Raw genomic sequence first — 13515 nt, forward strand, 5'->3', positions numbered from 1 at the left:
TACCGGGAAAGACTTACCGTAGTCCATCTTTCTCCTTTTCCGGGCCATTATGGCTGGCGATACGGAGGGTTGAGAGAGATCGAGAACAAAAGTTCCTGGTTCCACAAGAAGCTTCTGCGCAGCACACTTTGACAGGTGATCGGCTATGCTGTTTTTCGCACGGGGTACGTGCTCTATTTGCAGTCCATCAAAGTGCTCCTCCAATCTCCTTACTTCCTCAATGTATGCTTCCATCAATGGGCTTTGGTAATCCTTGTTGACTTGTCTCACCACAAGCTGTGAATCTCCTCGAATGATCAGCTTCTTAATTCCCAATTATGTTGCAATCCTGAGCCCAGCAAGGAGCCCTTCATACTCTGTTGTATTGTTGGTGGCTTCTTCCTGGGCAAAGTGCATCCGGACGACGAACTTCAAGTGCTCCCCAGAGGGGGTAACAAGAAGCATGCCAGCCCCTATTCCTTGTAGGGAAAAAGCACCATCAAAACACATAATCCATTCTTGGGGGGATTCCTTACCGGGTTGAGCTGTCTCTGTCCTTTCCTCGTCAGGGGTTGGCATCCATTCTGCAATAAACTCTGCCAATGCCCTGCTCTGAATGGTTGAAGTGCTCTCAAACTTCAAACCAAAGCTGGATAACTCCAAATCCCATTCCACTATTCTGCCAGTTGCCTCAGGGTTTCGGAGTATCTTTTGCAACGGGAAACGAGTGACAACCGTGATCTCATGTGCTTGGAAGTAGTGGCGCAGTTTCCTTGAGGCCATAATGAGACCAAAGATCAACTTTTGCACGCCAGAGTACCTCGATCTAGACCCCTGTATCAAGGAGCTGACGAAGTACACTGGACGCTGCACCACTTTCTTCCTTGCCGCGTCCTTGGGGTTGCTCTCGTTGTCGTGCTCACTGCTGTCCTAATCCTTTTCTGACTCTACCATGATGTGGCCACTTTCTGCTTCATCCACCTCTCGCTGCTCTACCAAAGCTGCACTGACCACTTGATTGGTTGCCGCTAGTATAGCAACAATGGTTCTTGGGGTCTGGGTGCAACCAAGGTAGGCACAGACTATATGTAGGCTTTCAATTCTCGCAGAGCTGCATCTGCTTCCGGGGTCCACCTCATAGGTCATGCCTTCTTCAAAACTTTGAAGAACGGCAGGGCGCGCTCGGCAGACTTGGAGATGAATCTGCTTCGTGCGGCAATGCATCCCTTCAAGCGCCTCACATCCTTAACTGTCCTTGGCACTTGGATCTTGTCGAGGTTGGCCTCGATCCCCCGATGGGACACAAAGAACCCAATTAGTTTGCCGGAGGGAACACCAAACACACATTTCTCCGGGTTAAACTTCAGATTGATCTTGCGCAGATTAGCAAATGTCTCCTCCAAATCCTGGATAAGGGTGGCCTTATCCTTGGGTTTGACCACAATATCATCCATATAGGCTTCTATATTTATGTGTAATTGTGGCTCAAAACCAATCTGGACTTCTCTTACAAAAATGGACCGACACTCTTTAATTCGGACGGCATGCGAACAAAGTAGTACGTATCACATGGAGTGATGAATGACGTCTTCTCTCCATCTTCCTTAGACATGAAGATCTGATGATATCCTGAATATGCATCCAAAAATGAGAGCAAATCACATCCCGAAGTGGAGTCCACAATCTGATCGATGCACGGCAAGGAAAATGGTTCCTTCGGGCAAGCTTTTGTTGAGGTCTGTGAAGTCAATGCAAAGCCTCCACTTCCCATTGGCTTTCCGGACCACTACTGGGTTTGCAAACCATGTTGGATGCAATACTCCTCTGACCAAACCAGTTGCTTCCAACTTCTCGATCTCTTCGGCAATGAACTACTGCCTCTCCAAGGCCTACTTCCATACTTTCTGTTTGACGGGTCAGGCATGTGGGTAGACAGCAAGGTGATGCTTAATTACCTCCCTGGAAACACCGGGGATATCATATGGTTGCCAAGCAAACACATCGACATTCGCCCACAGGAAGGCAACGAGCGCGCTTTCCTATTTGTCATCGAGGGTGGCGCTGATAGTGAAAGTACCATCAACGCCAAGCAGCCTTGCCAGGACCTTCTTCACTTGGGGTGCAGCAACCTTGGATCTCTTGCTGTTGGAACACTACGGCACGTCGTCAGCGGGTGCCATGCACTTAGAGGGGGCACGCTTCCCGGACTCCTTGTCGGAGGTCCTACATTCCCTCTTCTTTCCTTTGTTTTCCTTGGCAGGAACTGCTGCCGCCGCAACCTCTGCTGTGACTGCATCCTGATACATCTTGTCCACACAGATAATTGCATCATTCTCATCTGACGGGATAGTGAGGACTCCCAATGGCCCAGACATTTTCAGGGTGTTGTAAGCATAGTGGGATGCTGCCATGAATTTGGCTAGGGCTAGTCATCCAAGAATCCCATTGTACGGCAGGGGGAGATCAACCACATCAAACACAATCTTCTCAGTCCGAAAGTTCAACTCTCCCCCAAACGTCACCGGAAGCGTGATCTTCCCCTTAGGATGACTCCTACCGGGGTTAACTCCTTGAAATGTGCCGGTGGCCTCTAGCTCCTCTTCTCCTATCTGAAGCTTGCTGATAACTATTGGGGAAATCAGATTCAACCCGGCCCCGCCATCCACTGACATCTTTGTGTCCTTGAGGTTGCAAATTGTTGGGGAGACCAACAACGGCAAGCACCCTACCGTCATGGTGCGGCAAGGGTGATCCTGTTCATCAAAGATGATGGGCGTGCGGGACCACTTGAGTGGCTTCCGGGCCTCTGGCACTGGTTCCATAGCATTGACCTCTCGTGCTCATCGCTTGAGTTGGCGATGAGAGGTGTGCAAAGATGCACCTCCATCAATGCATAGGGCGTCAGTGGCCTTCTGAAATTCCTGCTCACTAGTTTCCTCTTCATCCCCTCCATCACTGACATCCTCACATGTTTCCTTCTCTTGGCCTCTAGCGGGCTTTCCTTGGCTCCGAAAGGGCTTACCAGGGTGATTTGCTTCACCTCCTCGGCCCTTACCGCCAGCAGCATTCTGATCTTTTTCCTTATCACGCTTATCATACTCTGTCATTTGTCTCTTGACAAGTTGCTCAACCTGATGGCACTCCCGAAGGTTGTGGCCTTTGGTCTGATGGATCTTCCAGTACGGCCCATCACCTTTCCCAACTTTTTCCGTGGCAGCGGCCTCCCGGCAGGCAGTGTGCGCGGCAACTTCCTTGCCGGGGGCCTCAGCCTTGGACTTCTTGCCGGTACTAGGTGTGCCCGAACCTTCCACAGTCATCACTGCCATATCTCTTGGCTTCTTACTACGCTTCTTGCCTTTCCTCTGACTGGTTGATTCACCCTCCTCCTCTGAATCAACATTAATGCAATCTTCCTCTCTGGGTAGCTTCCTTCCTTCTTCCATCCGAGCACATTTATCCACCAGTATAGTTCTTTCACAGTTTTAGGCAACCGCACATTCATTTTGGAATGAATGCGGCGGTTGCGCACATTAGACTAGAAAGCTGCTATAACAGCTATCGGATGGATATTTGGAATATTTCTATGAACTCTATTGAATCTCTGCAAATACTTACGAAGGGTTTCTCCTTCTTTCTGTTGGAGAAGCTGCAGATCGCTGGGCCTGCCGGGCTCTTGAAGGCCACCTGTGAAGGCACCGATGAACTCATGGCACAGGTCTGCCCATGACGAAATGGAGTTCTCCGGGAGGTGCATCAGCCAAGAGCTCACATTGGACTTGAGGGGCAAAGGGAAGTAGTTGGCGAACACCTTCTCATCTCTTCCCCCGGAAGCCTGAACAACAATGGTGTAGATACTCAGGAACTCTACCGGGCTCAAATCCCCGTTGTACTTCTCAGATATTTCTAGCTTGAATGTTTGAATGGACGGGCAATGGACTTGCCGCAACTCTCATGTAAAGGTTGGGAAGCCACCTCAAAGGGTAGGCACCCACCAACACCGAGCACAGGCTCGTCGATGTTGAGACCGCCGCACCCGTCAGCCACGCAGGGATCGTTGCGGTGCCGTTCGGCAACGACGCACGTGTCCCCCGATTGCCTGTCTTCCGGTGTTCGACGTTGGCCTGGACGTGCTCGAGGGTCAGAAGAGGCCATCGAGATGTCGTCGGGGTCTTGATTCTGTCGCGTCCTCGCCGACTGCCATGGCGGGGACTGGACCATGGGGACGGCCCCCTTCGTACGGCTACCGGCGGGGGCAGTGGTTTTTGCTTGGGGAGGTTGCAGTGGGCTAGCTCGTCCTAAGCCCCCAGCTTCGGCGAAAACCGATCATGCTTTGGATGGTGGCGCGCCACTCATCCATCTGCACGGCTGCTGGCAGGAACCTCAGTAATAATTGAGCTCGCCCCACGGCCTCCGTGGTCGTGCTTGGCATGGACGTCGATGACGTCGACCGCATCGTCGCCCGGCTCTGGACGGTGCCAGTGGTGACAGCGACGGTGCCGCGCTCACGCTGCGGTGGGGCGACCACTGGGGCAGCGGGGTCGTGCGATAGTGGCGTTCGAAGATCAGCAGCTCCGTTGAGCGCAGCAGCCTGGTTGGCTCGTCCGAGAGGAGGCACGTGCGCCGCGGCCGCTCCCGCGGTTGGGGCGACCAGAGGGCGATGGTTCGCCCCGGACCGAGCACCGTTGCTGCGGCTGTGCTCGTCGGTGAGAGGAGGGGGCACGGACGGAGTGACCCCCTCGCCCGTACCATGCGAAGCTTGACCGTCGAGACGCTGCTGATGTTGTTCTCCTCCGATAGCTATGGCTCCCGTGTCGGCCGCGGGGCGGCGATAACGGTGCCACCCGCTCCAACCGCGCCCCTAGCAGCGTCCACGTCATCGCGAGCTCCCGCGTTCCCGCCGGCGTTGGAGGCCGCGGGCGGGGAAGCCTTCGAGGTGGAAGGATGGGCTGAGGTGCTAGATTTCTTCTTGGGCGCCTTTGTCGATGGTGCTATCGAAGATGAATATGGCGATGAAGATGACGCGCAGCCTGCACTTTCAGGTTCACACAAGCGCTCCCCCTACATGGCGCGTCAAATATGTCGCGGGATTTCCGCGGCAACCTATGGGACCGGGTGGCCCCTTGTTGGTTCGGCAGGGGGACGACACGTTGCACAAAGAGCGGACCAGCGCACGGCCGCGCACCAGGGATCGCACACTCGATTTACCCAGGTTCGGGCCGCCGTGAGGCGTAAGACCCTACTCCTGCTTTAGTGGATTGATGGAAGAATGGGTGTGGTGGTGCGTAGTACACTTGCTCGGCAAGATTTGCCAGCTGCTACTACGTGTATCTGGTGACTTGGAGTTGTTAACTTTCCAATCTTCTAACCCCTCCTACGAGTGCCATGGGCCACCTTTTATAGATTAAGGGGTCATCACAATGGCAAAGTGGTCATTATCCACTGGTATGATAGCAAACAGTGCTACCGTACCTAACTCTGCGGGCTGACAGGGTGCATTAAATGCACCGCTTAGTGCCACATCATTGGGCACCCGGCAAGGCCTGCCGGGCTATCTTGCCAGCTCCGATCATGTTCTTTTAGACACGTCGCAGGACGGGTGTCATCTGTAGGCCTCTCTTTATGAAATGGATACCATGTGACGAATGGCTGCCACTTAATTATCTTGCGGCGTGACACCGCACTGATTGACGACGTGGGTCATGCTTTGAGCGATTGATGGGGCGGTTCTGCCCCCAAGAGCCCCGGCAGGTTCTGCCGGGAGCCTCGGTTGCTTTGCTTCTGGTGGTGGCCTCGCCCCATGCCGGGCTCGCCTGCCTGCCGAGGGAGGCCCTTCTCTTGCCGATATCCTGCTCCTTAGGCTCAGTCTTGGTTCTTCTGAGCTGCATGTTGGTTCTCCGAATCTCTTGGTTCTTTCAATCTCTGCCTTGAGCTGATGCTTCAATCTTAATCTTGTGCCTGTGCATGGTTGGTCAACAGACCCAGAGTTTGTTGTACCGACACCAACAACCTCCATACACGATAGACATGACCGCGAGCACGGACTCACGCGCCACCGGGACACACACGCACATACGTGTTGTAGACTCGAAAACACGCACACCACAACGCGCGGCGCACACTCGTCATGACCAAACACGCGGTGTTTTATTTTCCTCACATTAACCTATCATCGCTGGCACACCAATGACACTATACTCCCAGGATGCATAGCTTTCACCTACACAACTTAGTCTTGCGTTAGCAGCCCCGTGAGCTGCAATATTACCTCCTGACGACATGGCGCAACTTACACGATGAGAACGATGAGTGGAGCTGAACTTTGAGGTTATCAAAGGTAAGGACTTCAGGTGATGAGTCCATGCTTCCACGGTTGAGTACCAACATGAGAAACTTTTTCACGAATAAGTAAGCTTGTGTATCTGTCGTGGTTTTATCACGGCAGATGTCCTTGTGAAAAGACTTGAAGGAGTTGAGTGGAACGAAAGACACAAGGTTTACTCAGGTTTGGCCCCTCACCAACGAGGTAAAAGCCTACATCCTGCTTTGTGTTGTATTTTTTTGCGGGAGTGCTTTGTGTTGTATTGACTGGGTATCAATTACAAGGGAGCGGAATCGCTTAACCTAGCTATCGATTGATTGTAACTTAAGTTAACCCGCCGCAGGATCTCGTCTTTATATACACAGGTCGAGGCTCTGGGCTTACAAGAGTCCAAGTCGGATCACACAACATGGCCAACTCGGGTTCTAAAGTCGCCGTGCCTTGCTAGGCAAGTCGCCATCGAGGGGCTCACCTCTCTTGGTTATAGCATCATTGCCTTGTCTTGGGCCTTCAACATGCCCGCCTCGTGAGCTGCCTCCCCAGTCTTCATATCTCCTCTTCTTGGGTCTATTTAGGCTTTCACTATTGAGTCGCCAACAGTGTAACCCGGCCCCTCCTGGGCGGTTCACACCGCGGGGTTATATCCCCAACAGTATCATTTCATTGATAGAAGAAAAAGAAGAATTACAAGAGAGGATACAACACATGACGCAGATGCAAGAGGACGTGAACATGGTGCCCGGAGCAAAGAAGACATGAGATGCTCGGCCCAAAACAAGAAATAACACAGCTAAACCCCCCCTAATCCGGTCTCAAGCCATAGAAGGCGGGGAGATGGGACACATGAACTCAGACCGCGTTGCGACCTCACGAGAACGTCCGCCCCGCATCCACTGCTCTAGACTCAATCGGATCAACGTACCCCCACCAATAGCGCCGGGAGATCAGGGGAAGTGGGCAGCATGGCCTAGTCGGAGCCAGAAGACATGGAAGAAGCACCATGGAAGTCGTACATAGTGCTTTGAAAAACCACGCCTTGAGCGGCAGCCCGTACCAACATGACGTCCAACATCTCAAAAACAAACAACGAGGACACCACGAGCCAACAAGACGGCGCCTTCAAGAAGGAGGACAACGCCGTGGCGCCGCTGCCGTACGATCTGAGAAGTCGGACCTAGGGTTTCCCCTGGAGCTCAAAGAGTACCAAGTTCACTTGCAAGAATCGACCACTTACTCCATTTCATGTAGCTCGACAAAGAGCGCTTCGCCAACATTTTCAGTTCGTCCAACTCTTGCAAGGTATGATCCCTAACAATGACCCCTAGGTTCCATATTGCCTAGCTGAAACACACTATCAACATTGAGCTTCAGATTTCCTTGTTCAGGTGGTTGCCACTTCATCTGTTCATATCTTGTATGTTTCTGTCGTTGTGATGCTTGAATTTTTTTTATGAACTCCAGTGAGGAGCGTACTGCCCATTGAGTCACCTCCTCATCAGTTATCTCACGCTCCTCTTCTCTTGTATTGTTTATTCTTTCTATTATCAAAGATTTCCAACTACTTCATCACAGGACATTGCCAAATTATATCGAGTATTGCTTGGTCGTTAGAGCTAGTTTAGTGCGAACCTGCTCTAAATTCATAAAGTGCCAGGCCTCCTTTACTTCCTTGCTTCCTTTAGGCCGTTTTGTTTTTTGCTGTGTTTTTCAGTAGCTATGTGAGAAATGGATTGTTTATTAAAGCTTATCTAGCATAGTGGTCCTCCCAGGTACGTACAGATTAAGGCAAAAAGGAGGTAAACATGACCATGTTAAAATTGCTCTTTCTTTTACCAACGGTGCGGTAATGTACATACATGCAGCCATCAGGCACCAGCCACCCTAGTTTTGTATTGAGTACGGCCAAACAGAAGCTGGTGTATTGACTCCAAACAAAAGCTGGTTAGCCGCCGGGTAACGTGTGAGATTGAAGTTGTGCTGATTGACCCAATTCATTCAGCATGATTGTGTAATTACTTTATTATTGAATCGTGATGGCCCACTAGATGGCCTTATCCTGATCTGCATCTGGTGCCAACAGTCGACTGGCTTATCGGATTCTTTTTCCGGAAATATGGTCTGGAAAATCTGAAATTAGGTATGGTGTCATGATGTGGTTGTCATATTTTTTTTATCCAACTTGAGAAATCTTGTACTCATTAACTGTCTCATAGGCATTTTCAATATCAAATATGATTAGCCCTCTGTAACCATGTCACGGTTTCATGGCCATGGTGCGAAGGATTGCTCACCGCACATGAATTTTCTTTCTTGAACCATGTGCGACAGTAAACATCCCACACGATTTGCGTTTTATAAAACTAGTCACAATGGGTAGTAACATAGAGTAGCAACATGCCCATGTTACTATTCTATGTTAGTACCTCTATAGTGCGGAGTAACATATATGTGATAATATACAACACTTTATTTATTAGGCTATAGACTCATCTTGCCTTGATATATATGATGTTATTCATACTACTACTTCCTCCGTCTAGATGTGTAAGTCACCTTACGAAAACCAACTAATTCCAAAGCACTTAGGCATCGTACATTAACTTCCTCCTCGTTCCTTGTTTTGTGGCATATCAACCAATAAGATATGTGGGCCGTGCATGCTTTCAATAACTTGAGACTACCAAATATAACATGCAGCGGTTAGTTCATTGCATGCAATGCTATTAATTAGCAAAAAGACATTAAGTTTTATCGTTTTCCTCTCCGCCTTGGTCGCGATGCACAACGTAAGATGACTTACACACCTAGACGGTGGAAATAATAACTAGCTATGTTACCACATGCTTCTTTTTCTTTATTTATTGCTTGCCACATCATCTATTTTATTTAGATATATGTGATGTTACTACCTATGTTAGACTAGTCACAGTGGGGAGTAACTTAGAGTAGTAACATGCACATGTTACTAGTCTATGTTACTACCTCCATAGTTTTTTTTAAGAAAAGGAGGACGACCCCCGGCCTCTGCATCTGGACGATGCATACGACCATTTTATTAATTATTACACAAGACCTTACAAAGTCATACACCAGTAAGACTAAAGCCACCGACTAAGCAACATCTGTCGCTATTCCTATCCAGTTGATGAAGGGGCACTGAAAGTCTAGGCCTAATACCAAACAGACCTCGCAGCCAAACCTAACATCTAAGACTTGAGATCCCAACCAGCATGCCTGCCGGGTATGGGCACCCACCAACCCGGCGTGCTCCTCAACCAAGACGCCTGCCAGGTATGAGGCCGCCGCAGCCACCTGCCACCAATCCATCTTCAGAGTTGTACTGCTGCATCAACCTTGCCCGGTCTAGCTGCCACCGACGCCACCACGACGCTAGGCAGCGTCACCCTCCTGCGCGAGTCCATCTCCGCTCATCAAGCGTCGTGTCTCCACTTCGCCACGCCGTCGAGATCCGCTGTCATCAATGGACAAGATGAAACACCGCTCCTCCTCTTGTCCCCTCCAGTCAGCACTTGGTCCAAAACGATGCCCCCAGAAAAGAGAACAACATCGAAACTATGGTCCGATCCGATAGACCCAAATCTAGGGTTTCCCCCAGAACCTCCCGATTAGTTTGACGTGACCCGCGACAACGATGCCTCGAGAAGGAAACGACGTCAGAGACGCCGTCATCATCCGCCAAGACCGCAGTCACGCGCGATTTTCACCGGAAGCCGTGTCGTCCTGATCTCGTGGCTGGCTAGAACCGCGCAGAGTCTCGCCATGAAGACGTAAGCCGCTACTGGTACTCCGGTAGAGATCCTCCATACCCTCACCGGTCCCTCCACGCACCATCGGTCGGCCAAGACCACGCCGCGGTGAATCTGGACGGGACGCCAGATCCGCGGCCACCGTGACCCATCTTCAAGAAGAGCCATCCACCAGTTCATCCATGGAGTGCTGCCACCATCCATGCACGAAGGAAAGGCCATCGCCGTCTTGGATAGCTGCCCGCCGCCCAGGCTAGGGGCGCCGCCCTGCCTGCTGCCCACGGGCGCACCACAGGAGACGCCCCTGCTGCCTCAAGGGGATCCTGCTGCAAATCCGCCCGCCCTAGCGCCTTGGCACCAGGCCCGCCGCCACCGCGGACCTCGCCGGCGGCAGCGGCGGCAGGAGGATGGTTGAGGAAGGCTGCTGGCGGCGCTAATTTTTTGCCCCCCTGGCGTCGCCCAGGGAGGCGATGCGAGGGGGTACGAGGGGGTCACGTGTGCGTCGCTCTCACTTGTGCTCTACCTCCACAGTGGGTAGTAACATATGTATTGTGTCATGCATCACTTCATTTATTAGGTTGTAGACACATCTTTTGTTGATATGTGTGATGTTACAGTAACTAGCTATATTACCATATGCCTCTATTTCTTCATTAATTGCATGCCACATCATCTATTTTGCCTAGATAAGTGTGATATTGCCACCTATGTTACTCTCACTGTGGGTAGTCTAAGAGCAAGTCTAATAGTAGGTTATAAGTCCACCTACATGTCATTTTTGCCTGTGTGAAGAAGAGAGACAAAGAAAAAAGAAAGGGAGTGAGCTCTCAAGCAAGAGCCAGCCCTTACACGTGCTCCCAGGTAAAATGAGTAAATAAGAGGAAAGAGGAAGAGAGAAACTGAAATAAATTACTGAGCTAAGGGCCAACTTTATAACCAACCCTATTGTATGAGTAGATAATATTGTTAGCTCTTCATGACATGACAATTTTATATAGCCAGCTACCGACTATATTATTAACCATGCTCTAATAATGTGCCAGAATTTAGTGAGCGAGTTGACACAAATCACAAAGCTTGATTGACAATATGCATGCATAAACTATCCAAGTCCACAAGCATATAGTCCAGAAGGTAATTTCATTTGTCCATACCAAAAGGAAAAATAAAATAAAGACTAGCCATTTGCGATGGCAATTGGCTAATTTTGAATGCAACTTATCATCCTCAGAAGTCGACCGTAGTTCATCCATTCGCTAATTTATATCTAGATGAACTACACAAAATAATCATTAACGTAATGCATGTATACAAACGTCACGCCTCATCCCGGCCTCATGAGGAGGCAAAGGAGCTCGACAAGCCGATTACAACAACCGTCGGGTCTGTCTCAGCCGCCACGTTTGCCGCTTTTACCAAGGCTGCGTCTGTCGTCATCGCGCTCTTGCCAAGGCTGCCGCGAGTCATGGCAATTTTCATGAGAACAAATGATTACGTGGTAGTGTCTCGAAAAACTTTTATCATTGAGATATGCTACAGTTCTGTACAACAGATAGCTTATATTATTTTGAGATCTAACAACACATTATAATGTGCGATGTCTAGTGGTTTTACTATTCCTGAAAGAAAAAATATAAAGTAAAACTTGCTTTCTCGTTAAAGGATGCTTTTATTGACTCATAAGGTCGCATCAAAAAAAAATACAAGCACTGTCAATACACACGCGATCTATGCATGACATACACACCACCAACACAAACACACAGACGAAAAAGAAAATGTGAGCTAGATAAGCAGCAACCACCAACCGGTAAGCCACGGCAGGCAGTAGCGACAGAGACGCAAAGCATATTTTGCCCCTTGCCCCAGCCGCCCTAGTGGATGTACGGTTTTCAACTTCGCCGCCCAATGAGGTTATGATCTAGTTCTAAATTAATGCAACCCAACTGCCCAAACTAATCGACCAATGTACGTCGGGAATGCATGGAATCACTTGTGGTCAGATGTATGCATATGTACTGGAAATAAAACGAAATTGTACTACCACATGTAGCTAGCAAGTCTTGAACTCATGATACATGTATCTAATTATTATTTCCCCTGCATCTTCTTGCTAGCATCCTTGAAATAGATACCCATGCAGTTCAAAAAAAAAAAACCATGGACTCTTCCAACGTCCCCAGGCTACAAATACCGGTCAAATTCCAGCACTACTCTTCATCGATCTCGAGCCACCTACTAGCTAGCTAATCATGGCATCTTCCAAGAGCAGTCTTGCAATGTTCGCCCTGGCCATAGTCATGGCCGTGGTGGCCGGCGTCTCGGCGCAGAACACACCGCAGGACTTCGTCAACCTGCACAACCGCGCCCGCGCCGCGGACGGCGTCGGGCCGGTGACGTGGGACAACAGCGTGGCCAGGTTCGCGCAGGACTACGCGAACAAGCGCGCCGCCGACTGCCGGCTGCAGCACTCCGGCGGGCCGTTCGGCGAGAACATCTTCTGGGGCTCCGGGCAGTCGTGGACGGCCGCGAACGCCGTGAAGTCGTGGGTGGACGAGAAGCGGAACTACCACCTCAACACCAATACCTGCGACGCCGGCAAGGTGTGCGGGCACTACACGCAGGTGGTGTGGCGCAAGTCGACCCGCATCGGCTGCGCGCGCGTGGTCTGCGCCGGGAACCGGGGCGTCTTCATCACCTGCAACTACAACCCCCCGGGCAACTTCAACGGCGAGCGCCCGTTCCTCACCCTTGACGCCGAAGCCAAGTAGTACGTGCGTGTGAATGTGATCATACATGCATACGTGCTTGTGTTTATGTGTGTGTATTTTGAATATTTACGTCTATACATATGTTACGTACAGTACGTACGTAAATAAGCCCACCTTCCGGCCTGCATGTATCCATGTGGCTATTTTTTCTTTTTCTTTTTTGAACACAGCCATGCGGCTCTGTGGAGCGTGTAAATGTAATGAGTTAATTGCGCTTTTGGTACATAAACTTGCACGTCATGTACAAATTCATATATAAACTTGAAAAATGATACAAATTGGTCTAACAACTTGTGTTTCGGGTACATTTACCTACATTTCCGTTATTGACCGTTAGTCGTCACTGGTAGAAAAAGGGCCTGTTGTCCGGATTCGTAAGGGCCTTTAGTCCCGGTTTCAGAACCGGGACTAAAGGGTCGGTACTAATGCCACGGCGCTTTAGTCCCGGTTCAATTCAGAACCGGGACTGATGGGCCTCCACGTGGCCTGTGCGCGGAGCCCAGGCAGAAAACCCTTTGGTCCCGGTTGGTGGCACCAACCGGGACCAATAGGCATCCACGCGTCAGCATTTCTGTGGCTGGGGTTTTTGTTTTTTTTGAAAGGGGGGGAGGTTTGGGGGTTTTGGGGGGTTAATTTAGGTGTTTCATATATTGTGTTAGCTAGCTATAATTAATAGAGA

At 50.3% G+C, this 13515-nt stretch overlaps 1 protein-coding gene across 1 annotated transcript; it reads left to right on the top strand.

Annotated features, from left to right (window-relative positions):
• Window positions 1-12255: 12255 nt before the first annotated feature.
• LOC125520606 (pathogenesis-related protein PRB1-2) lies at window positions 12256-13126 on the top strand. Its single transcript, XM_048685565.2, has one exon. It carries the CDS (start codon window positions 12318-12320, stop codon window positions 12834-12836), a length of 519 nt encoding a protein of 172 aa, XP_048541522.1. The 5' UTR covers window positions 12256-12317; the 3' UTR covers window positions 12837-13126.
• Window positions 13127-13515: the final 389 nt, after the last annotated feature.

The sequence above is a fragment of the Triticum urartu genome, chromosome 7A (genome assembly GCF_056163025.1).
Source record: "Triticum urartu cultivar PI428250 chromosome 7A, HENAU_Tu73, whole genome shotgun sequence".
Taxonomy (NCBI): domain Eukaryota; kingdom Viridiplantae; phylum Streptophyta; class Magnoliopsida; order Poales; family Poaceae; genus Triticum; species Triticum urartu.

Coding starts and splice junctions, on each gene's coding strand:
- LOC125520606 (XM_048685565.2), top strand. CDS start 12,318: ATGGCATCTTCCAAGAGCAGTCTTGCAATGTTCGCCCTGGCCATAGTC.